Genomic DNA, 23,143 nt, shown 5'->3' with positions numbered 1-23,143 from the left:
CGGGTGGTCCGAGCCCGAGTCAGCAGCGGCGATGAGGAAGACGGCTTCTTGCATCTATGCCCAGTTGGAGATGACGGAGGCGAGCAATCACTCCGTAATGTTTCATCTGAAAAAGCACGAAAGTTTATTTGTCAAATAATCGTAAATAAAAAGTTACGGCATAATGCAGACTTTCCCAATGTGAGTGCCCGAAGTGAGGTACTCAAATGCTTTTATGACATTCTCCTCAGAGAAGCCGAATTCCTTCTCTACCGGCAGACGCCGACCCTTGCGGGAGACGAAGCGCACAACTTCCTGCAGAAGCTGAGTAGAACCCACAACGACGCCACGGACAACGGCTCTTTTAGCAAGGGCCATGCTTGCGACATCGGACATCTCCTTGGCCTGTGAAAGGGATCCAATGACAGAAACGTTTCCATCCATCTTGACCGAGTTGATGCTCTGGGCGATAGTTCCGGAGTCGCCATTCTCGAGAAAGTAGTCGACACCCTCGCCGTTGGTGAGTCTCAGTACCTCCTTAGACCACTCTGGGTGGGTCTTATCGTTAATGGTGTAGTCTGCACCAAATCTGTTCTTCACAAATTCCAACTTCTCATCGCTTGATGATGTGACAATTGTGATAGCACCAGCAGCTTGTAGAAAACGCGCATTTTATATATTACATACCTGTCAAAGGCACATCGTGCATTGTCTCTTGCACCAGACGAATCCATTTTGAAAAGAAATACCGAGCAATCAAGACCGCACAGAGTAGCCTCATTATTCCACAGGACAGCTTGGTTTATTTTGAATATTGAACACCGAGTTTGACTAGTGTATCAAGTACATCCGCTCAAGTGCTGGATCTATACGATGGGATAATGCGAGCACTTGAGCTATGGACCCAAATTAAGGTTGAATTGAATTACCTTCTTTTTATCAATACAGTGGTCTATCAAGAACAAGAAAAATTCAAGCATGGAATCAATATCGTTGAAGGGTATGGTATGGTGTCATCCAGAGACAATGATACACTTGTATATACTTAGAAACTAGCACAGAAAAAAGCAACAGAGGCAAGGGCCGGCTTCCACAAGGCAAACAAGAAAAGAAATCGATAGAATGATAACCCATGAGAGTCTAGGGTCCACGACAGAAAAAGAAACGATCCTCAATACACATATTGCATCTCATACAAACAATGTCCCATCCTTTGAAGGTTCAAGTCTTCTCAAACCAGTCTTGACACCGAGCGAACATCCAAGGAAAATTAGGGTTCTAAAGTTACTGTCGTTCTGTAACGACACCCTCGTAGCCCCGAGACCGAATGTATTCGAGCGTACGCTCGAAATGGCGCGTGGGGCCGTCGAGACTTGGGTTTGGCTCTCCCTCGGTGTTATGCAGGTTGGAGTGAATGAGCTCGATAAGCCCATTGAGGTACTTGGTAGTGACGTTCTCATTTTGCTGGTCAAAGTAATAGACGTAGCGGTTGAGGATCTCCACGAAGAGTTCGACAGAAACGGCTGTGTCCATGCAAGCATCTGCAACACGAAGAGCACGCTGAAGACACTCAAGAACACGTTTGCCGTCGCGGTAAAGCTATTGATATGTCAACATAACTGGTTTAAGAAAAATCAAATAAAGAAGATCGTGTTGATACTTACGTCCTTGGGGTCTTCTTCTCCGCGCTGAGGGTTCTCAACTACCCACCAAAGATGACTGGCAAGGTACACTGCACGGCATTGATCTGGCTTCTTAAGTAGCTTGCTGCCATGGAGGGCGGCCTTCGTAATCAAGGTATCGTAGTTCTCCTTGGAGAAGCCACGAGTGCCATGCAGGGCCCCAGAAACAATGCAGACTGCCTGGAATTGTGCTCGAGAATCGCTGATTGCGTCTTCGTAGATCGTAAACGCTTGCGCAAAGAATTCGTAGCTCACTTCTTCGAATCCAGTTTGATCTGCTACTTCACCGCACATAATGAATAGTCGAAGAGACAGATCCGCACACCCTGGGTTGGCACGCTGGTACAAATTGTTGACGCATTGGTGCATAAATCGGTAGAGAGCTGATGATTGTGACTGCCAGTTGTCATCGTAATGCTCTCGCGATTTCAATTTACGAGCTAGACGGATCGAGGCTGTGACAATAGCGGGCGTGGTGTATCGGATGCGTTCATTGCCATCGGCATATGCTTTACGCAGTGCTTGAAGGAGCTTTCCATGATGTTAGTCTGGTTTGAATACCTCAAAAATTATCGATTTCCTTACCTTGAGTTGGGTATCATTGTCTGATCCCTGGATCAAGTGCACCATTCTAGCCAGCCATCCTTGTTCTTCGATTGTCTCTTCTGTCTCTCCTCCGCGACGTTGCGATTGAGCCCCTGGGTATCCCGCGGACTGCTGAGCACCCTCTTTGATCAAGACTCTGATGGCTTGCAAAACACGATCAAGGTTTTCGGGATTTGTGACGAAAGTCTTGTTTTTCAACAGACTCTGCACTATCTCGCCCGCAAGAGACCTCCGAGTAGGGTATGATTGCGATGTAAGGAGCGGTAAGTAATGAGGCAAAGCCAAAGCTGTGAAAATTGAGGCATAAGAACGGAGAGGGGCGTTGAGAAGGTGGAGGATATGTTGTTGTGTGGATGTGGCGTGCAGATCTGCATGGTCGGTGTATTCAGCTGTCTTTTGTGTCGCAAAGTCCAAGACTTGATCAACATATTCCAATTGGCCTGGATAGATATTCAATGCAAGGTTGACTAATGACACCAAAAGAGCCATGGCATCCTGGATAGGCAAAGCACGTGTCTTGACCAAGTTTACCACCTGGTCGTAGAAGATATCATACAGCTTGGCCTCAGCAGGAAGATCAGCCTTCGAGTCTTTTCCGTTCGTGGGCTCTGGTTCATCCGTGGTCTCTTTCGGTTGGCTTGGCTCATCTGTCCCGTTCTCTTTAGGAGCATCTGCAGCAGCAGGCTCAGCGGGCTCAGCGGGCGCTTGCTTCTTTTTCTTCTCCTTGTCAAGTTCAAGCTTCTCTAATAAACGGGTGACGGCCTCCTCCTCACTCTGTTGGCGAGTATCTGGCTCTTCCGTGGATTCTGCCTCGCTCTCTTTCGCCGCGTATGTAGATAAACGGTCCATAAGTCCGATCACGATTTTCTTTAGGTCAACATGAGGGTTAAGGCGGGAGATGGCGGATAATAAGAGATCAAGAGTATGGAGGTGGAATTCATCAGGGAAGACCTTGGTTATCACTTTTGGAAAAATCAGCATTGAGTCGAGTCGAACATCCAGCGCAAAAATAATACATACCCTCTAAGAGATATTCTTGGGCTAAGACATCGCGGCACTGCACCACTTGCTCAAGTAGAGCTTGTAGGATGCCCGATTTGTATGTTTCGAGGTCTACCAGCTGGCTCAAGCGGACGACATTGCTACCCACAAGCAGCTCGAGCTCACGTCTCTCCTGTATGCGTCGCTCTCGCTCTCGCGAAGGACCTTGGTGCTGAAGCCGCACCCAGAGCTTGTTCATTTCCACAAAGTTCGTCAAAACAAAGTTGATCGAATCCTGAATGTTTCCCTCCGGTCCATCGCCAGTCCCAGAAGGCAGATAGTCCCGCGCCTGGCCGGAAAGATAGTATCTCAGAAATAAACCACGAATCGGGTGCTGAACTCCACGGGTCATTTCCATCATGTCCTTCATAATTTCCTTGACTGGCGCCTCTTCGACCGACATGTACACGGTGCCAACAGTGATCATGAGATATAGCCTAGGAACGATGTTGCCCGCATACTGAACGAGCTCGTACAGGTCCGCGAGGTGGTTGACAGGGTGGCTCTCCCTAAGGTAAACGGAGAGGTGTCGCAGTGCATCGAAAACAGCCATGTACAATTCGTAGTATTGCTTCGGACCGAGACTAGGTGTTCGCAATTCGGATACAAGTGTGGATCTATAATCGCAGGCCCCCGAATGGGGAGTTAATTAGCACATATGTTCGTTGCGCGGCGATCCGACATCGCTGCCTAGTGAGAGCGAAGGCTCAGGGAGGACACCTTACCCGCATTTGAGCGCATCCATGAGCTTTCCGGGAGTCTCCAGACATTTGCGCATCAAGGCCGACTGCTGCCTCACCACCCCCAATGCCTCCTCAAGGAGGCGGGTCTGGTCCTCGGCGACAGGCGGTGGGCTGGCCATTGTAGAATGAGGGGGAGCTGTGGGATGGGAAGCAGGCGGTAAACACCTGCGCGGTTAGAGCAATGATTGAGCTTGCAAGGGGCTCTTCACCACTGCCAACAATTCATAAGAGAATTAAGGTGTTTGGTTGGTGGATGTGCGGTGTTTGGAGGAGAGAGAGGGAGAGTGAGTTGGTTGGAGTTGGAGTTGGAGCAAAGAAGGATAAGCTCATTGGGTGCCGTGACACCATAATATGGGGTCGACATTCCCCCGAACGTCACTGGGCACACTATGCTTCTGCTCGCCTATGCATTTGCGGGCTATATAAACCTATCTCTTGAATCCAATCTAATAATATTAGAACGACACGTATCCGGCTTTGAGCATTGAATCCATATTTAACTGATCATATCCAAATGACTAGTTAGTTAGGTGACAGGCCAAAAATCAGCCATATTAATCAGGCAGCCTAATACGTATGCGTAATTAACTAGTTAGTTAACTAGTTCCACATCGGTAGTTCCTCCATTAACGGTTCAAGCTAAAACCGCTCTTCCACATTCATTCTAAGTATATGAAAAAAAAAAAAAAAAAATTTCTGACAATACGATAGATTCATTCTACTTTGAAAGAGAAAAAAGCTGAAGACGTAAGCCTTTGGGATAAAACTGTTTGAATAATGGTCTCTTCCAGGAGCGCGCAGGCAGCACATCCCAAATCTCGACCTATGACTTGCAATACATGAACATTATTTACACACAATGTGAAAGAGGCGGCTTTCAGGAGAAGATATCCCGAAAGTAACTATGTAAAACACAGTGAGCGTAGGCAATCTGGAATTCCTTGACCCAAATCAACTACCCCAGGGACAACAAGAGAAGTAGAGGAAACCCGTGAAGAGAAACGGATACCAAAACTTTTGCCACATCGATCGATCTGCGACGGGCGATATAACTTTTGGGTGCAAAGGGAAATCTTTTTTGTTTTCGGGTTCAATTAGACTCTTCCAATCGCTTTAGGTGAAACCGCCCAAGAAAACGCCATGGATATCAATGGAAAAAACGGTCAATAACGGGGACTGGCGTCCCCATGGAGGCGAAATAGGTTGTCGGTTGGCCACTGGCCTTGAGAAATTTATTTGCGGACATGGAAGTCGACCTTGCGTTGGCGCATCAGATCCTTACGCTCCTTCTCCTTGGCCTCGTCGAAAACGAGGAACTCGTGCAGACCACTGCCGGAGGGAACCATAGGAAGGACAGGAACCTTGCGGTCAGTGATGACCTCCAGAAGGGCGGGGCCATCGTGCTCAATCAGCCACTTCAGCTTGGCTTCAACCTCAGCGGGGTCGGAAACGCGCTCGGCGGCAACACGCATAGCGTGGGCGAGAGGAACGAAGTTGGGGTTCTGCTGGTGAGTGTGAGAGTAACGGTCTTCGTAGAAGAGATTTTGCCTATTGATTCTTGTCAGTAAATTTCTCTTTGAATCAATATTATGTAAGGTTGACCTACCATTGGGTAACCATGCCCTGCTCTTCGTTGTTCAACAGGAGGACCTTGACGTTAATACCGAATTGAGCAGCAGTGGAAAGCTCTGTTAGGGTCATGTTGAAGGAAGCGTCACCGTCAATATCGATGACAAGGCAGTCAGGGCGAGCGACCTTAGCACCGATAGCGGCGGGCAGACCGAAACCCATAGTACCAAGACCACCAGAGGTGATCATGGTACGGGGGAAACGCCAACGGAAGTGCTGAGCAGCCCACATCTGGTGCTGACCGACACCGGTGGTGATAATGGTCTTCTCCTTAATGTCCGCAGTGAGGTTGCTGAGCTTCTCAATGACGGACTGAGGCTTGATGGGACCATCGGCTTCCTGGCGCTCGTAAAGCGACAGAGGGAAACGTGCCTTCCAGTCATTAATCTGCTCGAACCACTCGGGGCGCTCTGAGACGGCCTTGACATGGGGAACGAGGAGACGGAGGTTATCAGCGCAGTCACCCTCGACAGCCTCGGTAGCCTGAACGACCTTGTTAATGTTCTTGGGCATGATTTCGAAGTGAACAATACCACCACGGCCCTCGGCGGCGGCGGCCTTCGCTTGCGGGGCAAACTTAGGGATACTCAGGGTGACACGGTCGTCGAAACGGGCACCAACAGCGATGATAAGATCGGCCTCCTGCATGGCCATGTTGGCGTATGCAGTACCGTGCATACCCAGCATGTGCAGAGCCTTAGGATCTAACTCGTCGAATCCACCAAGACCCTGGAGGGTGGTGGTAACGGGGATGGAGCACTTCTCGGCGAACTCCTTCAGGATCTGAGGCCCATCGGGACGAGCAAGAAGACCTTGACCGACGTATAGAATAGGCTTCTCAGCCTTGTCGACAAGCTTAGCGACGCGGCTAATGGTGGCATCGAGAGAGCGCTTGCTCATTTCACGAGCAGCCATGGTTGCGGCACTTGGGAGGGAGGGGATGGTGCTCTGCATGGGGATAGGGTTGCGGAGAATGCCAGCGGTGACATCCTTGGGCAAATCGACGAGAACAGGTCCAGGGCGGCCGCTAGTGGCAATCTCGAAGGCCTCTTGAATGCGGCGAGGAAGCTCACCCACAGACTTGACCATGACGTTCCACTTGGTGCAAGCACGTGAGATACCGACAACATCAGCCTCCTGGAAGGCATCGGTTCCAATAGCGCTAGTGACGACCTGACCGGTGAACACAACCATGGGAATACCATCTGACATAGCATCCTGCATAGGAGTAATGACATTAGTGGCACCAGGGCCAGAGGTGACCAAAACAACACCGGGCTTGCCGGAGGCACGGGCATAACCTTCGGCCATGTGTCCGGCACCCTGCTCATGCTTAGGAAGGATGAAGTCGAAGTGTTTTGAGTTATATATAGCATCGAATACGGGGAGAATGGCACCACCAGGGTAACCGACTATGTTTCATCAGTAAAAAAGAGCCATAATGGCCGAATATAAGAGAGAGTAGGTGACTCACAAACGTGCTTCACGTCGTGACGCAGCATCATCTCGTGGAAGATTTCACCACCGCTCATTCCGACCATACTGTATGATTATATTAGACTGAAGGACTCCTTTTATGAAAGACAATGGTTGAAGCACATACGAGTCATCGAGCTCGCCGGCCTGGCGGTTTTGAAGAGGCGAGACCTCATTGCGATGAGGTTCCTGGTTGAAGGCTGGGCTGGGGACAGGACGAGATTCTCTACCAAAGGGCGTCAGTACGGTATATCCTTCCACAGTATTTATTTATCCATCTTTCTTCTTCTCGTCTACTGATTCTTCTGGCGGAAGAACTCACACGGTCGCTGTTGCGGTGCTCTGAGCACGCTTCTGGGGAGAAGAGCGGTGGGGCGAGGCAGCCGAAGCCACGAACGAAGTCGAAAAGGGCCGGCGTCCAGAGACAAGCTGCCTCTGGATATGGATGGACCGCAGAGCGGTTTTTGATGGTCTGAGAGGCATCATCTTGAACGACCCGGCCAGCACACGAAGGATAGGTGAGTCAAGAAGAAGCAATTGGCCCTTGCTAGTAAATCTTGGGGGAATGAAAAAAGCGCCTTAACCTAAAGCACCACTTTCACCGACCGCTCTGACTCAATTTGAAACTCTCTGATTGGCCTTTCTCTCCATATTTTCTTCTCCGCACCTCCGACCTCGGCGTAAATCGGCAGATCACCTGACCCGGCCGTTTTCGCTTCTCATGTGACTTCTTGCTGTTCTTATTGGTTTCATATGCCGATGCGATGTTCCGATTAAGGCCTGGCCCATGCGAGGGGACTCGATCTATAGGCCACCAACTACCGGTGAACCTTCTTGTGCTACCACTTGCAGTTGATATACAATGCTTTCCACGTCATATACTCAAATATTATTTTTGCCTTGCAGCCCTTGCTCCGTGCAGACTATGCACAGATCGGGGCATTGATTATTTATGCAGGCTTTGCATGTCCCACGATAGTTAGAACTTTGCAATTGTGACCATTTCCCGAGTCAAAACAGGCCTCGAATGCAGCAAACCAGATGAGCTTCTTTGGGACTGCTCACCCTAGAAGAGGCTACATTACTTTGGAGAGGCTCTACCGTCTGAATTTCCGACCCTCAAAAAGGTTGCGACAGATGTCAACGCATGTAGGAATTCTTCAATGCCTATAACACCATGTAACAACTCAATGAACTTTTGATCATGCTATGCTAGTTAAATTACGTCGCGACGGTGACTTCCGGATCCAGGTGGGCCGTGCACTGTAGCAAGAGCCTTTATCCAGAATATTATGGGGTACTGCCTCCACATTAAGCCGAGAACAAGCTATTAACCGATGTTTTCTTTTTCCCGAAGCCCTAGTGGCATGCCGAGTTGACAATTTCGGGCCGGTAACCTAGGACGTTGAAGGGCATTAAATACGAGAGATCTGTGCTTAATACTTGTATAAGTTCAACAGATCGAAGGAAGTCCGTAGGCTTAGCCTGATTGTTTTCATCATTTATATAGATCGGCACATCTAACCCCGGATGTCTACTACGCCCCGAGTCTCTTAAACTCTTCCAGCAATGTCCCAATGACGATATAACGGGGGGGGGGGAGGGGGGCAAACGCATGGTTCCTGTCATTTGCACCAATAGGCAAGAACAATTCAATTGTGTTTGCGGGATCAATGCGACCTCTCCGCAAGGACTAACACTGCAAAAGGACACCGGGGCAATGAAAGCTGGGCCCTTTCCCCCACCAACGTTCCATTTTACCCGGGGCTGGAGTCTTTGGAAACCGGGGCGTCATTCGCTTGCAGGTTTTTATTTTATTTTATTTTTAATCTAATTAATTACTTTCTTCTCATTTACTATTTTCATTTTTCTAGTTTCATATTAGTGTCGTGCTTCACTTCTTCCTTTTCTGTCCCTTCATCCCACCAAGTTCCTCTTTTTCTTCTTCAAAAAAGTCCCTTACCCCGCCATGTCTTCCCCACAAGAGCTTGTTCCGCAAACAGAATCTATCGCGGAGGTCTATGCCACCAGCGATGCCTCCGTGAACACCCCCGCCGCTGAACACCAGGCGCGCTTCTCTGCTCTGGTCTCTCAATTCAATAAAGAATACAACCACACCCCGGACTTTGTAGCCCGCAGCCCTGGTCGCGTGAACATCATCGGCGAGCATATCGACTACTCACTTTACGATGTTCTACCTACAGCCGTGAGCGTCGACGTGATTATGGCCGTCAAGGTCACCCCTGGCACTTCCGGTACCACTATTAAGATTGCGAATGTTGCGCCGGAGAAGTTCCCCACTCGCGAGTTCAGCGTGCCGCATGATACCGATATCGAGATCGACCCCAAGAAGCACGAATGGATCAACTACTTCAAGGCCGGTCTTTCCGGTGCATTGAAGTTCCTGCGCAAGGAGAGACCAGATGGCGTGCCTCCTGCAAGCATGGAAATCCTTGTTGATGGCAATGTGCCCCCCGGTGGTGGTATCTCTAGCAGTGCCGCGTTCGTCTGCGCTAGTGCGCTGGCCGTCATGAAGGCCAACAATCATAATGTGTCGAAGCAGGACCTTCTAGACCTGGCTGTTGTGTCTGAGCGTGCGGTTGGTGTGTACTCTGGCGGGTAAGTAAAGAAATGACTATCTCCGTATTCAAATCAATCAGTTTGTCACTTGCTAACAAGATGCGACTTGCAATAAATAGTATGGACCAAGCTGCCTCTATCTTCTCAAAGCGTGGTTTCCTCCTCTACACCCAATTCTTCCCCACATTCAAGGTCGAGCACGTCCCAATCCCTACTGCAGCCGACGAAATCACCTTCCTTATGGCTCAGAGCTTTGTCACTTCAAACAAGGCCGACACTGCACCCCGACACTACAACCTCCGCGTGGCAGAGTGTACACTCGCTGCTGTCATTCTCGCCAAGAACTATGGTTTAACTCTGCCAAAGGATAACAGCTCCCTCGGTTTCAGTCTGCGCAATTTCCAAGAGGAACTTATGACCAAGGAGGGACGCCTGCACGATCCACTGGAGTACCAGATCGATTCCGTTATTCAGGCTACTCAGGACCTTTTCACCAAGACCGAAGGTTACACACGCGAGGAAATGGCCGAGCTTCTGGGCATCAGTGTTCTCGAGCTGGAGTCAAAGTTCCTCTCTGCATTCCCTGTTCAAGCTGAGCGATTCCGTTTGCGCCAGCGCGCATTGCACTGCTTCAAGGAGGCGCGTCGTGTGCTGGATTTCAAGGCTTGCCTGGCCAAGGCATCGGAGTTGGATGAGAAGCGTATTCACTACCTGGGTCAATTGCTCAACGAGTCCCAGGAGTCATGCCGTGTTGACTACGAGTGCAGTGCTCCGGAGGTGGATGAGATTTGCACCATTGCTCGCAAGGCGGGTACTTGGGGTAGCCGTTTGACTGGTGCTGGATGGGGTGGTTGTACAGTTCACATGCTGCCACAGGGCAAGGTCGAGGCTGTGACAACTGCCTTACGGAATGAGTACTACCTAAAGCACTTCCCTGATATCAGCGCGGAGAAGCTGAAGCAAGCGATGGTTATCAGCAAGCCGTCCAATGGCTCGTTCGTGTATGTCACACCTGAATTTCCAATGAAGAAGGGGAATATGTCGCTAACATTGATTATATCTATAGTGTTACTGGAGCTGCCATTGACCAGGTTGCCCTGTGAAGTCTTTGATTTAGAAATTATGAGCTTTCTCACGAATTTAATGGACCTTACAGGTCGGTTTTTGAAACTATTTATATCCTCAATAACCATCAACTATTCTAAAGCTTCAAATACTTTGGCCCCCAGGGCGACACGGCACTGTAAAAGGGTGGATGTACCAAGGTGCAGTCTTACTGATTCAGTCGACAGTAAAAAAATTTGACCGACTCGCTGGGCTTGTAATTTGTGCAGAGTGACCCAATCGCTTCCAAATTTGAAGATGCAAGCTGGTGTGCAGCGGTTGTTAGTCCTTTATATATAGGAGGAATTGCGGCGTTTTCAGCCACGCCAAGTGGGCCGAAACTGATGCTTCCTCGTGCCAGAGGAGCAAAAGGCTAATTCGTCAATTTCCCAAATTTGTATTTAGTTATTGGACCGTATAGTGGTTCGGGAAGAATGAAGTAGAGATCGCAACCGAGTCGTTCAAGCCTTTTTCTTAGCTGCAGCCTTGCCGAAGAAATCGCTCATCTTCTTCATGCCCGTAGTATTAACCTTCTTCAAATCCCGGATGCCACGAGATTCTGAAGCCTTGGCTTTCTTCTCCTCTTCATCCTTCTTGCGCTTCTTTTCTGCACGAGACTCGACTTCTTCGTCATCGAGGCCACGCTTGAGGGTGAAATCAGACATATTGCGTGACGCGTGTGCCTTTGCACGAAGCTCAACAAGCTCCTTCAAGCGATCCGTTAAGGGTTTGAAATCCAACGGGCTTTCAGGAGAGGCAAGGAGCTTATCAATACGAGAGCACAGGTCGTTCGAAATATAAGACTCTTTCATATATGACAGTGCCGTAGAAATGCGCAGTAGTCGAGCTATGGTAGCATCAGAAGTGATCTCTTCTCCGGGCGGTTGAGACGCAGGTGTTGACTCGCCCGCCGGCGTAGACACGGATGGAGTAGTTGTGGTTTCTGTTGTGGATGGCGAATCTGAGCTCTCATTGGGCTTATTTGCCTCGCCCCCATTATCGTTCAATTTCTGGCTAGTAGACGCATCTTCCCGCTTGACGGACATCAGGGGTGCAGCCAATGCCTGCCGGATAAATCGCTCCTCCAAGCTTACAGGAAGACCTTGGGCTGTCATTCTTTCAGATTTGGCAATTAATTCTTTCAGAAGCTTCGATTCGTTGAAACGAATCATCTTCTCATCCCCAGCGTCCACCGTATCACATATAGCCTCTGCACGCGCGAGCAGAGTAGGTCGAAACTTGTCATCGTAGAGAACATTGCGAAAATGGGGAGGGAGGTCATCGTTGGAGTCAATAATATCGTCCAATGGCTGGAAAAGTGTTTGACCTGCTTTCGAAGAAGCAAACAAAAGAGGGACCAAGAAAAATATCGAGTCAATGGGCGTTGCGACGAGGAGATCCGCACTCTTCGAAATCGAGCTAGGCGGAGTAGCAGGCGCCTCGTCAGTTTGCGAACTTGATTCACGCGCGGAAGGTGTGAAAAGAATACTGCGAGCCTGGTAAGGAGGTGCGCCGACAACCGTAAACTCGTAAAGACCTCGCTGTGGGCAGAAGAAATAGTGCCTTAGTTCGCCTGATTGCGGGTTCGGAAGGGAGAGCAGGCGCGCGTCGGCGCTGGGAGACGAGGGCAATATGAAAGTTTTTGTAGGCTTTTCGGCAGGAGTCAAAGTCTTTTTGTCTTCTGGCTTTGGTTGCTCGGCAGGGGCAGAAGCTCGAGTGCGAGGCATTATGAAAGTGTGTAATATATTATAGCGTTGGAGTGACTGGAGCAAGGAAGGAACGAGAAGTAGAATTTGGACGGTACTAAGGACTAAAGAGGAAACCGCGACGCGCAGGGACGCGCCCAATCATGTGCGGGTCATGCATGTGTGTGATCCATCATTTCCGCTCCCTGCATCCCTAGCAGTTTCGCAATTTCCGAAAGTTTCAGGACTCGACGAACTTGATCTTCTCATATTTCCTTATCCCTTCGTTTTAATAAGGCATTTGGTCGATTCACTCGTTTCCAACGGCTCAAGCGCAGCGTTTTGGGTTCAGCCGGCGAAAACGGCGATCCTGGCGGGGAATGACCTCAATATTGATGGCCGCTTCTGATTGATTTGCCCTTGAATTTGAATTGAAAGTGGGTTTTCTGCCCCCATAAAATTGAATAGGTTACTGACAAGCTTTCCTTCCAGTGGCCGACAGTGCCTGGCCACCCAAGTCACCTCGGGACGCTCTACTCAGCTCTCCCGGAGGTCGGAGGAAATACCAAGACTTGCAACGCAAACAACTCCTCTCCTCGCCCTTGAAACGATCCAACACAACTCCAAATTTCAGATCAAAAGCAAGCCAGGTGCTAGACGAGGGCGAAGATGACGGCGGGGAGGAAGAAGAGGATGAAGAGACCCTGGAGCTGCGGCTTGCCGAGATCCAGGCTCGCCTCAAGTTGAAACAACTCCAAAAATCCCGAGGCCGGTCCGGCACCGCCACATCTTACAACGAAGACGATGATGATCGCCTGGGCTCCGCCGCACGCCCTCATCAGACTGCGGATCCAAGAAGCCCCCCGCGCAGCCAGCGCAAGGCCCCTGCCAATGATGTGCAAGTTCCTTTGTCGCCTACAAGGCGGGCTGCACCAGCGCCTGAGCCTTGGTCCCCTAGAAGGTATCAATTAGGAATAGACAAGGGTTGGAAAGCTAGTGATGTGTCACTGAAACGCCCTCCAAGCTCGAGGATGGAGGCTAGACCCACCAGCCAGCTTGGAAATCGCAGCGGTGCCATGTCTCGCGCAAGTGACATGTATTCCTCACCACGACCGCAAACATCGCCCAGCACTGGAGGACTCCAAAGAATTAAAAGTTTCAGTGAGCGAATGGCCGAGGGCCGGGCTGCTGAAAAGGCAGAGAAGTCTCGCCTGGCCAGAGCGGAACGAGTGGAGGCTGGCCGCAGCACAGCCTTTCAGTTGGATCAAGCAGAAATCGAGTCTTTCAGGGCCGCAGCTGCTGGTGAGCTGCAGTCAACACTTCCAACTACTATGAGCCGGGAACCTGAAACCTACAACTTCAACCGCGAGGAGATTCTTCGGTCCCTAGACCGTCCACAGGCTGGCGGTTTAAAACGCAGTCAGACGACTCCGAACTTGAAAGAGGACGATTCCCGACGAAAATTCAACAATAATAACAACCGAAGCGGAGAGGTTGGGGCAACATCAAGTGCGCCTGACTCCTCAAAGTTTGAGTCCTATTCATCATTGCATCTATCAAGTCGCATACTCCCCCATTCATTCTTAAGCCGCACTCTCACCGATAAAACTGCCCTTCGCATACCTGATCTCCTCAAAAAGGTCAAGGCTCCGGCATTTGAACTTCCAGATAACATAGACGGTGATTACGTCGTGTTTGGAATTGTTGCATCCAAGTCAGAGCCAAAACAAACGAAGCAATCAGACAATACCACATCGAAATCTACTGACCCTTATGACGATGGATCGAACAACACCAGTCGCTATATGGCTATAACTCTGACCGATCTTAAGTGGACAATTGATCTCTTTCTGTTCGATACTGCCTTCTCGCGCTACTACAAGATGACAACAGGAACCCTTGTTGCAATATTGAACCCAACAATTCTGCCTCCCCCAAAACACAGGCTGGATACCAATCGATTTAGTTTGGCTCTCTCGTCATCGGATGATAAGGTGTTGGAGATTGGAAAGGCCCGGGACATCGGTTACTGCAAATCCGTCAAAAAAGATGGCAAAACATGCCAGTCTTGGCTAGATGCCCGGAAAACCGAATTTTGTGAATTCCACGTTGATCTCCAGGTGCGACGCACGCAAGGCCTGCGTTCTGGTGTGAACAGTGATGTAGGTCAGTTTGGCCGTGGTGGATCAAGAATGGGCTATTACGAACACAGAAAGGGGAGTCGAGCGGTCACGCCTCCTCACGAAAAAGAGAGACGAAAGCCTGAAGGTGGTCGATACGATTTGGCATCTGCGTCAACATACTTTGTTGCGCCAGCTCCTAGGAGTCGTGATGCAAATCGTACATCCTATGACCCTCTCGCTGGAGGTCATGGGTCAGCAGCGATGCTTGATGCTAATGACGACCCTTTTATTGCGGCTGGGATGATGGGCCGGGGGATGGAGAATAAGGAAGAGCGATTACGCAAACGCCTGATAGCGCAACAACGGGAGAGGGATATCACACAAAAGCTTGTCTCTAGCAAAGTTGGTGGCGTGGGTGCTGAGTATCTGCGAACGCGCACCACCGAATTGCCAGATGCCAATGGGGATGCCAAGCCATCTGGTCCTCCTGGAACTCCAAAGGGTCTTCCCTCAAGTAGCAGCGATTTCAATCTGTCTAGCTTTGGCAGAGCAAAGAACGTGAGGCTCAGTCCTAAGAAAAGGTCACATGATGGGGACAAGCCCCACGGCAGTGGTCTCAAAAAGACACGGTTTATCACTGCGAAGGGAATTCGAGAAGCTGGTCGAGACAGTCTTGGTGGTCCTGAGGCGACAGGCAGCAAGCAACAACCTTTATCAGATGACGACGATGATGATGAATTAGAGTTTGTTTGATTAGAATCGAAATCTATGTACAACGCTGCCTTTTATACGGCTTTCCTGGCGTCTGGCCCTGTTTTTTCTTTGCACATAATAACGCCATCATGGATGGGAGAGGGAGAACTCTTTCGGCTGCATCGAATCGACCCATCAACATATAAAGTTTTTGGATCCGTATCCAGTGTATTCACTTGGTAACCTTAGATCTACGTAATGGCACTTGTGTGTTGTTCAAATTTGATGTATTCTTTTTTTTTTTTTCATAAACGTACTATTGACTAAGATCGAACCATACTATTGCGCAAATATTGATATGCAGTTTGAGAGAAGTTCAAATTTTTCATCCTCAAAAAAAAGTACGGTATCATCTGTCGCATCACACATCACGCACAAACTGTATCCAGGTACCAACCAGAGGAAAAGGGACGCGCAATGAAGCCTAGAAGCAGGCAGAAGCAGTACAAAAGAGGAGGAAAGATGCAAAAGTGAAGAACATAATGGAAAAGCACCGGACTCCCTTGATCCATCCTTGGAAAACGGAAAAGAAATGAAGAAAGAATGCACACGCTTGAGTACCTTGGTATCCCATCCCTGACCCAAACCGAAGCGCCAGGTAACCGAAGTAATAGCAAATAAGAACCCCATGGCTTGAAAAAGGCGCAGAAGTCATCAATGGAGAATAAATTAGATCATGACTGAGAAAGAAAAGAAAAAAGCAAAGACCTTCGAGAGGCCTGAAGAAGGGTATCCTCGTTGAGCGAGCAGCAAAAATGTGCTAGGGAACAGCTTGACAATGATCGTAGTGCCTCAAAGTTAGGTGACAGGTAGCGAAGTGGAGGAAACAAGACATAAACGGTCAGACAATGCGTAGTAACTAACAAAACACCTGGACTAGTTCAAAGCGTCAAGCCTGTGTAATAGAAACATCTATGCAATGTTGGCGCTGCGGGTAGTCCGGGATCTCTTAGAACCCGGGGGCTTCGCAGGCTCGTCTCGAGCGTCACGCTTGGCGGGGGTGGTAGCAGGAGAAAGTTCCTCGGGTCCCTTCTTCTTTCGTAACCAAGAATTGAATGGTGTGCTCTTGCGCTGTGAAATATTGATGGCGCTCATGGATGGAGTGTCTTCAATCTCAGAATCCATGCGTGCTTGGGAGCGCAAATTGCGAGTAGCTCCGGGGGCGCGTGGGAACTCGAGCTTTTGAGGAGTGAAAACAGGTGACTTCGGATTATGCGAGAGGGGTTCATCATCCACGCCATCTTCTTCATCGGTGGCCTCGTCTTCAACAGTAGACTCTCTAACGTCCTTCTTGGCAGGCACGTTCTCGTCCTTTGGCTGAGGTCGTGGGACTGGCTTTCCATCGGCAGTCCAGAGCAGCCGAGGCTTGATGTCTTTGTGACGAAGAGGTTTCACTCTTTGAAGGACAGAAGAATCAGGTAACAAGTGCTCACGACCAGCAAACAGCCCCAAATCATTTGGATCGTCGTCCTCCATTTGGTCAAGATCCTCAAGCTTTCTGATAAATGATTTGCCACGGCTGAAGCGAAGGTAAAAGTTAGTATGATAAAGTGAGGGTAGACAGAAAGGATTACTTACAAGGTATAGGTCATTTCCGTCTCCTCTCCTACACGTACTCGACGAGAGGCACGAGTGACAGGGCGATCGCCGTCACCATCGAGACCAGACTGGATGCGAAAAGGATTGACTGCTTCTTGAGAGGGAGCAGGGATGCGATCGCGAGAGTCTGTAAAGATCTCAATACCCCGAGCTGGGCCAGAGGACTCGTCAAGACTGTCGAGCGAGAATGGAGTCTTCACCCTGCTCGACATTTTGGTGCTTTGTGGGAAGAGAGTTCGCGCAGTAGATGAAAGATCGCCAGTTACCTTCTTCTTTGATGGAGTTTTGGCGGGAGTGGGTAAGGTCTGGCTCTGGAAAATTCCAGTTGAAGGTGGTAAGGTAGAAGAAGGTCGAGTGATTCGAGACTCGTCGTAATTTACAGTACCAGACAGGCGCCCTCGCTGTGCATCGGCTCGGGATTTCGAGTGACTACCTGGTGGTGAGAGAGTCGTATCTTCTACCCTTCGGTACTTTCTTGGTGAATAACCTTGAGATCGACCTTTACTTGGTGAGTCAGGGAACATTGGTGGTGTTGTTTCTTTCGGTCGCGAAGCACGCTGACTTGCCAATCTAGCTGAAGACCGAGTGGGATATGGCTCATATGTGTCATATCCAGGACCATGTAGTGGTGCACCTGGAACTCTCAGACTTGACGGCGACGGCGGGGGCGGTGTGGACGACATCATGGATGATACACGATGAGACGAATGTGAATTTTCGGTTGAAGATTGGGTATTTGTCTCGCTGGTTGTCGTAGTTGTGATGATTTTGACCTCAGGTTGGGTTCGTTCAGTTCGTTTGGCACCGTTTGTTGACCCCAAGTCGTGAATTGGCGTTGATGGATTCAATCAAGGGCGCGGTGCAGATACGACCACACGGGAGAAAATCAAACTTCAGAAGTCGTGACAGAACGTTTCAAGGCAATCCAAAATGCAAGTCGATATTTAAAGCAAGTAGATTTCCGCAAAAAGCAATTAGAGATGGGGTGTAGTTGAAAAGAAGGAAGGGCGAAGACCCAAAGAAGGGCGGCATGTTTGGACTTCCCAGCCACCCTATTCCCGTCACCGCCCCGACCACCTCCACCGCCTTCGAGATTGGGTGAACAACAATCGGCCCCGCGATTATTTATGATTCGTTCCATGGATCTACACTATTCTTCCCGATCAGTTTCCCCTGAGATCTAGGTCTATTGATAGGTCTTTTGGTGGGCGCCAAGTCATATTTATTTTCAATCAACTCTTCAACACTCTCCACCCAAATTCTACAGCTCAGAGCAGTGATACTGCCGGATTCTTATTCCACAATGGCTCGAAGCGCTGCGGAGGAAATGGACCGACTACAACTTTCGGACGAAGATACTGAGAATCTCTGGGATTCGCCTTCAAAATGTGGAACTAAAAAATTCACACCGCGATCATCTGATGACATTCCCGCACCAGAACAACAGCAATCTCGCGACGGAGGTGACACTATGTTTGATCGTCAGGAAGCTCGGGAAGCCGCGCTACAAAACGAATTACACACAGTCCGAAACGTCAATCAAGTAATTGAAAACCTCCTTAACAGTATTGATCATGCCAAAGGAAATATGGATGTAAGTTCACTACCGAGACTTATACAAACAAATAAAGCTCAAAACTCATATCGATGTTCTACAGACTGTATCAAAAACCGTTACATCCGCATCAACACTTCTCAATACATGGACCCGAATCCTCTCCCAAACTGAACATAACCAACGCTTGATCCTCAATCCAAACTGGCAAGGTGCCACTCAAGATGTAGCCGACATGGAAACCGAAGCAATTCAGAAACAACAAGCTGCTGAGCGGCGCGAACGAGCCTTACAACAACAAAGAGAGGCAGCAGCTCGAAAAGCGGAAGAAGATGCACTGCGACGAGCACCGAGCACAAGAAGCACTCGCGGGACCAGTCGAGGCACTGTTCGCAGTACTGGTCTGGGCAGAACGCCCAGTGTCAGTACCAGCCGAACGGGAGCTACGCGGGGATCATCAACAACTACAACTCGACGGCCAGTTAGCGGGATTATGCGCGGTTCTAGTACTGGCAGTGGAAGTGCAAGCGCAAGCGGAATTGCCCGAGGACGAAGCCGGCCTTAGAATACTTCATACGTGATTTGTTCTTCGTGTATGATGATAGAGCCACATGAAACGTTAATGTGCCCAATGAAAATGATACCCAATTTCTGGCAACAGATCTAAATTATAGTGGGTGCCTGAGGCTGTAAACGTAAACTTAAACGCGCGGATACGCGACCGCTGATAACGATAAGGAGCTTGGATTCCATTTCCCCAGTAAATTGATTAACCCCCAGTTCTCCTCTCCATCACTCAGACATAATGAATTTCGCTCCCTATCAAGACGAATCCCCCGAGATCGAGCGGGCGCTGTCCCCTCCCCATCCCGACCCCCGCGGCAAGTCTCCCAACCTTCGATCACCTAGAGCATCGGCCGATCTGCCTTCTCCAAGCCACTTTGCGGGAGGTGGACATGGAAACACCAGCTTTGGACGAGATGTTGAAGGTGGACATGTGAGCTTGGGGGCCTTTGAGACAAGCCTTCCCATTCGCATGGATGTGGAGGCTGCACTGGCGTATTTAGTTTTACCTCCTGCTGGAGGTCTATTTCTCCTATTAGCTGAGCATAAGAGCGACTACGTCCGGTATGTACCACTTAGATGACTTTTGGATTTGAGAGTACCCCAGGCAGAAATACTGATGAGATTACTATTAATAGATTCCACGCTTGGCAATCTAGCATGCTTTTTGCTGTTATCTTCGTGAGTATTAAATCCGTTGTCCAAATTGAAACATTAGCTGACGAGGTTGGATAGATCCTTCATCTTATTTTATCATGGTCCGCTTTTCTTTCTTGGACTCTCTTCATTGTCGACCTCGGTTTGATCGGTTACCTCAGTCTGCGAGCTTATCGTGATGGTGCGTTTGACGACCCACTGGTTATAAAAGAATTCATATGCTAATTCATTTGCAGTTGAAACACTCGAACATTTCGAAGTTCCCTTTTTCGGTCGTATGGCCAACTCGTTTGTTGATGATGAATAAGCGCTGTTGCTTTTCTTGAACCCTAGTTGCACTTGGAATGCTTGCTACGAGCGCTGTGTTCTTTTCTCCATATACCCCCTGCTACATGTCGATGTATTATCGTTCTCATGGTTCGAAGGCCTTTGATCATTTATTGTCAATATCTTGCTTCTGGTATCACTTCAAATCTTGTCTCATATAGTTATTTCATGGGTACTGAATTGTATATCTATTCTGAAGACTTATTACCCATGTGGATATATCATGGTTCTCCCACCTGTAATCCCATACGTGCATCTATCCGACATAGTGACGTAAGGAGTTCTTGCGGCTTTATGACATGGTATAACCCTCTTGGCAGCCAATCGGCCCTTGCTGGTAATTCAAGTGAGTGGTGGTATTGGCGTTCCACCAAAAGTCGAGGTACTGTGGATATGACTTTGGAACTTTGCAGGTAGTCAGGTAGTCGGGAAGTTCTTCCTTCAAGGTGGAAGTATAGTCATCAAGAGAACAAGAATAGCCAGGGCCAGACTGGCATTTGTTGAATGGCACAACGGCTTCATTGAGTACCAAGCGTACGTAGGTACCCTTCTCGGACATGGCAGTAGCATTACAGCTAAGACGTTCAATAGTGAGATGTCCGCCCATGGGAACGATGTCACCAATTGAGTAAGGGTTTCCGAAGGGAATTCGATCTAGAGGTAAATCTTCGCTGGGAATGAGAATGCCGAGAGCTGCAACAATTGGGGTAATGTCGGTGTCGTGGGCGCTATGACAGTTAGTAACGCTGAAGGCTTGGAGGCGGATAGTTCGAGGTGAATATGCATACAAGTTGAAAATTAGAGGCCCTACTTTCTCAGGACCCTCATTGAGGAGACTCAGAGTCGCATTGATGTAGACAGCCCCAACAGCAGCCATATTCTTGTCGCCGGGTCTTTTGCAAAATGTCAGCATGTCTCTCTTATCAAATTGTGGAAAATGACTCACCCAGCACAGTAGTAATAGTATAAGTCACCCAAGTAGCCAAAAGCGACCCATTCATCTTGAGTGAACACATTGATCCAATCGGAAAAGGCACGGGTATTCAATTCAAAAGAAGCCATGGCTATGCAGAAGTCAGCTTTCAATTCTTTTAAGGTAATATCCTTCTAGTCAACGAATAAATACTCACTCATCAAGTTGTATATGTCAGTCTCGTTGAGGTTGAGGCCTGAGTTCTGAGCATTTAATCGGGCTGCGGCAATTTTGAATATTGGCATAGTACTAGGGAGATTATCGCATGTAGCCGTGTCATTATCATTATAACAAACTGGAGTCAAACTGTTGGCACCCAGAGATTCAGACTCGGAGATAATGTTCAAAGCAGCGTCAGTCGAATAATTGTATCCGAAGAAGCCCTCACCAAACTTTCGAGCAGTGTTAATAACACGACTATAACCACTGCTGAAAAAAGGAGTCACATCGCCATTCCACAGGTCCCCATATCTGTCCCGGTAGGTGGCACCATGGTGGTACGCGTCGAGCAAACCAGCATAAGGACCGCTGTAAGTCTCGGCTTCATACCAGCACTTATTGGAGACATAATATTTCCACTCGTCCAGGAAGGCTAGATCACCCTTCCATTCAGTGACACCAGCACCATAGAGCTTTGCAAGGCTGGACTCGATTGATTCACCCGTTGATGCTAAGGGGTAACGTTCACCGTGGCGCTTGATCATAATCACTTGGTCAACTGCGCAGCTATCGGGTGGGTCACGCGAAATGCCGAACGAACGTCTCTCTGAGTACGGTCCATTGCCACCAATATGTTTCAAAAAACTGTATCCCTCTGGAAACTCCTGTGAAAACTGCTTCTCTGTGGCAGACTTTTGAACGGAGTCACCATACGCAACAGCAGTGACACTTGATGACAGACCGAGAGCACAAACAATCCCCGAGATCAAAAAAGAAGTCATATTTCCCCACGGTAGAGCTTAAATTCAGCCCCAACGAACGTATAAACGGAAGGTTGTCTTTTTACAGCTCTCTTTAGATTGAATCCGAGGAAAAGTGGCAAGAGGGGGTGTGGTCAAGGCGATTTTAAATATCCATCCTGACTAGTAGTAGTAACCTTACTAGTCAACTAAATCCGACCACCGGCATAATTTAATGAAACCCGAAAGTGGCTCAGTCTTCTCCATACCCGGTTAACTTGAACAAACGGATTAGTAACCGAATTGAGTCAGATGGTAACTGGATGTTGAAGGTTTCAGAGACATACTAGTAAGCGCGATATCGTCCAGCCGAGCAATATACATAGTATCATCTATACTACCTACTATAGTCCATAGTAAGTACCTATAAGTTTGAGCCTTTGGTCAAATGCGGCTTTCACCTCTAAATTACATTTTAAACAACCAAAACTGTGCATAGACATTCAGCCTTTGATGTATTGGTCACGTAGGCAAAGGCAAAAATACGGCGTTCGGCCCCTGATCCGTATTGACCATAGGATGTGCACATCCCTATCTACTGAGCTCCACTTAGATAACCATGATGCCAGTGCGGAGTAACATCGGTCTTCCGTAGAGAAAGGTGCGTGCTCACTTTCCATTCCTACACTAGCGCAGGCTGGGGCGATGTGGGTCAATATTCAATGTGATTGTGATGATAAGTGACGGCATCGGGCGTGGCCTGACCAAGCATTTTGATCCGTTGCTTCAAAGTTGGCCATTGGCCATTTTCAGCTAGATTGAGGGGTCGATCAGTTAGAGGCAGGACCAGAGGATAGAATTTGAAGGAATCAGTCTGCTGCTGAGTTGAACGTGTCTATACCCCAAAGTCTATGATGTCTACTCCGATATCATGCTCAAGTTTAACGTATACTATATCTCAACTTGAAGTCACGAGAGAATTTTCGAATATCTTGTATGAGTTCGAGCTGTTATCTGCACCGGCGAATGATCTAAGAGGCGTTTTTGGCCCGGAGGCGCTATTGAAACTAAATGAAATATAGGTTCTAACTAACATTTAGCGTGCGGGGTTACGGGAAGTCGGTTATACTTCATATGCCCAGGTGTTACACCCAAAATTAACATGGTT

General features: G+C 48.8%; 10 protein-coding genes across 10 annotated transcripts; 4 read left to right on the top strand and 6 right to left on the bottom strand.

Moving 5' to 3' along the window:
- Positions 1-153: 153 nt before the first annotated feature.
- N7478_003268 (uncharacterized protein) lies at positions 154-688 on the bottom strand (the record flags this gene model as incomplete). Its single annotated transcript, XM_056919482.1, has 2 exons — positions 154-632; positions 667-688. 2 exons carry the CDS (start codon positions 686-688, stop codon positions 154-156), a joined length of 501 nt encoding a protein of 166 aa, XP_056782640.1.
- Positions 689-1,263: 575 nt separating this feature from the next.
- On the bottom strand, positions 1,264-4,170 carry N7478_003267 (vacuolar protein sorting-associated protein 35; the record flags this gene model as incomplete). The annotated part of the gene is made up of 5 exons (XM_056919481.1): positions 1,264-1,578; positions 1,644-2,192; positions 2,247-3,229; positions 3,288-3,925; positions 4,034-4,170. 5 exons carry the CDS (start codon positions 4,168-4,170, stop codon positions 1,264-1,266), a joined length of 2,622 nt encoding a protein of 873 aa, XP_056782639.1.
- Positions 4,171-5,283: 1,113 nt separating this feature from the next.
- N7478_003266 (acetolactate synthase catalytic subunit) lies at positions 5,284-7,692 on the bottom strand (the record flags this gene model as incomplete). Its single annotated transcript, XM_056919480.1, has 5 exons — positions 7,479-7,692; positions 7,284-7,382; positions 7,155-7,222; positions 5,658-7,092; positions 5,284-5,599 (listed from the first exon to the last, which is right to left on the bottom strand). Exons 1-5 carry the CDS (start codon positions 7,640-7,642, stop codon positions 5,284-5,286), a joined length of 2,082 nt encoding a protein of 693 aa, XP_056782638.1. The 5' UTR covers positions 7,643-7,692.
- Positions 7,693-9,125: 1,433 nt separating this feature from the next.
- N7478_003265 (uncharacterized protein) lies at positions 9,126-10,839 on the top strand (the record flags this gene model as incomplete). The annotated part of the gene is made up of 3 exons (XM_056919479.1): positions 9,126-9,775; positions 9,856-10,737; positions 10,803-10,839. The coding sequence occupies 3 exons, from the start codon at positions 9,126-9,128 to the stop codon at positions 10,837-10,839; spliced, it is 1,569 nt and encodes a 522-aa protein (XP_056782637.1).
- A 462-nt stretch (positions 10,840-11,301) lies between these two features.
- Positions 11,302-12,567, bottom strand: N7478_003264 (uncharacterized protein; the record flags this gene model as incomplete). The annotated part of the gene is made up of 1 exon (XM_056919478.1): positions 11,302-12,567. The coding sequence occupies one exon, from the start codon at positions 12,565-12,567 to the stop codon at positions 11,302-11,304; it is 1,266 nt and encodes a 421-aa protein (XP_056782636.1).
- A 122-nt stretch (positions 12,568-12,689) lies between these two features.
- On the top strand, positions 12,690-15,401 carry N7478_003263 (Mcm10/DnaG-type zinc finger protein; the record flags this gene model as incomplete). Its single annotated transcript, XM_056919477.1, has 2 exons — positions 12,690-12,708; positions 13,018-15,401. 2 exons carry the CDS (start codon positions 12,690-12,692, stop codon positions 15,399-15,401), a joined length of 2,403 nt encoding a protein of 800 aa, XP_056782635.1.
- A 912-nt stretch (positions 15,402-16,313) lies between these two features.
- On the bottom strand, positions 16,314-17,683 carry N7478_003262 (uncharacterized protein; the record flags this gene model as incomplete). The annotated part of the gene is made up of 2 exons (XM_056919476.1): positions 16,314-16,920; positions 16,980-17,683. 2 exons carry the CDS (start codon positions 17,681-17,683, stop codon positions 16,314-16,316), a joined length of 1,311 nt encoding a protein of 436 aa, XP_056782634.1.
- Positions 17,684-18,303: 620 nt separating this feature from the next.
- On the top strand, positions 18,304-19,120 carry N7478_003261 (DASH complex subunit DUO1; the record flags this gene model as incomplete). Its single annotated transcript, XM_056919475.1, has 2 exons — positions 18,304-18,594; positions 18,659-19,120. 2 exons carry the CDS (start codon positions 18,304-18,306, stop codon positions 19,118-19,120), a joined length of 753 nt encoding a protein of 250 aa, XP_056782633.1.
- Positions 19,121-19,360: 240 nt separating this feature from the next.
- N7478_003260 (uncharacterized protein) lies at positions 19,361-19,854 on the top strand (the record flags this gene model as incomplete). The annotated part of the gene is made up of 2 exons (XM_056919474.1): positions 19,361-19,683; positions 19,758-19,854. The coding sequence occupies 2 exons, from the start codon at positions 19,361-19,363 to the stop codon at positions 19,852-19,854; spliced, it is 420 nt and encodes a 139-aa protein (XP_056782632.1).
- Positions 19,855-20,395: 541 nt separating this feature from the next.
- Positions 20,396-22,017, bottom strand: N7478_003259 (histidine phosphatase family protein; the record flags this gene model as incomplete). Its single annotated transcript, XM_056919473.1, has 4 exons — positions 20,396-20,831; positions 20,892-20,996; positions 21,050-21,167; positions 21,234-22,017. 4 exons carry the CDS (start codon positions 22,015-22,017, stop codon positions 20,396-20,398), a joined length of 1,443 nt encoding a protein of 480 aa, XP_056782631.1.
- Positions 22,018-23,143: the final 1,126 nt, after the last annotated feature.

This window comes from Penicillium angulare (assembly GCF_028827245.1).
Source record: "Penicillium angulare strain IBT 27051 chromosome Unknown utg000003l_segment0_segment0, whole genome shotgun sequence".
NCBI lineage: Eukaryota > Fungi > Ascomycota > Eurotiomycetes > Eurotiales > Aspergillaceae > Penicillium > Penicillium angulare.
The sequence above is the reverse complement of the archived record's forward strand: the minus strand, read 5'-3'. Positions and strand labels throughout refer to the sequence as shown.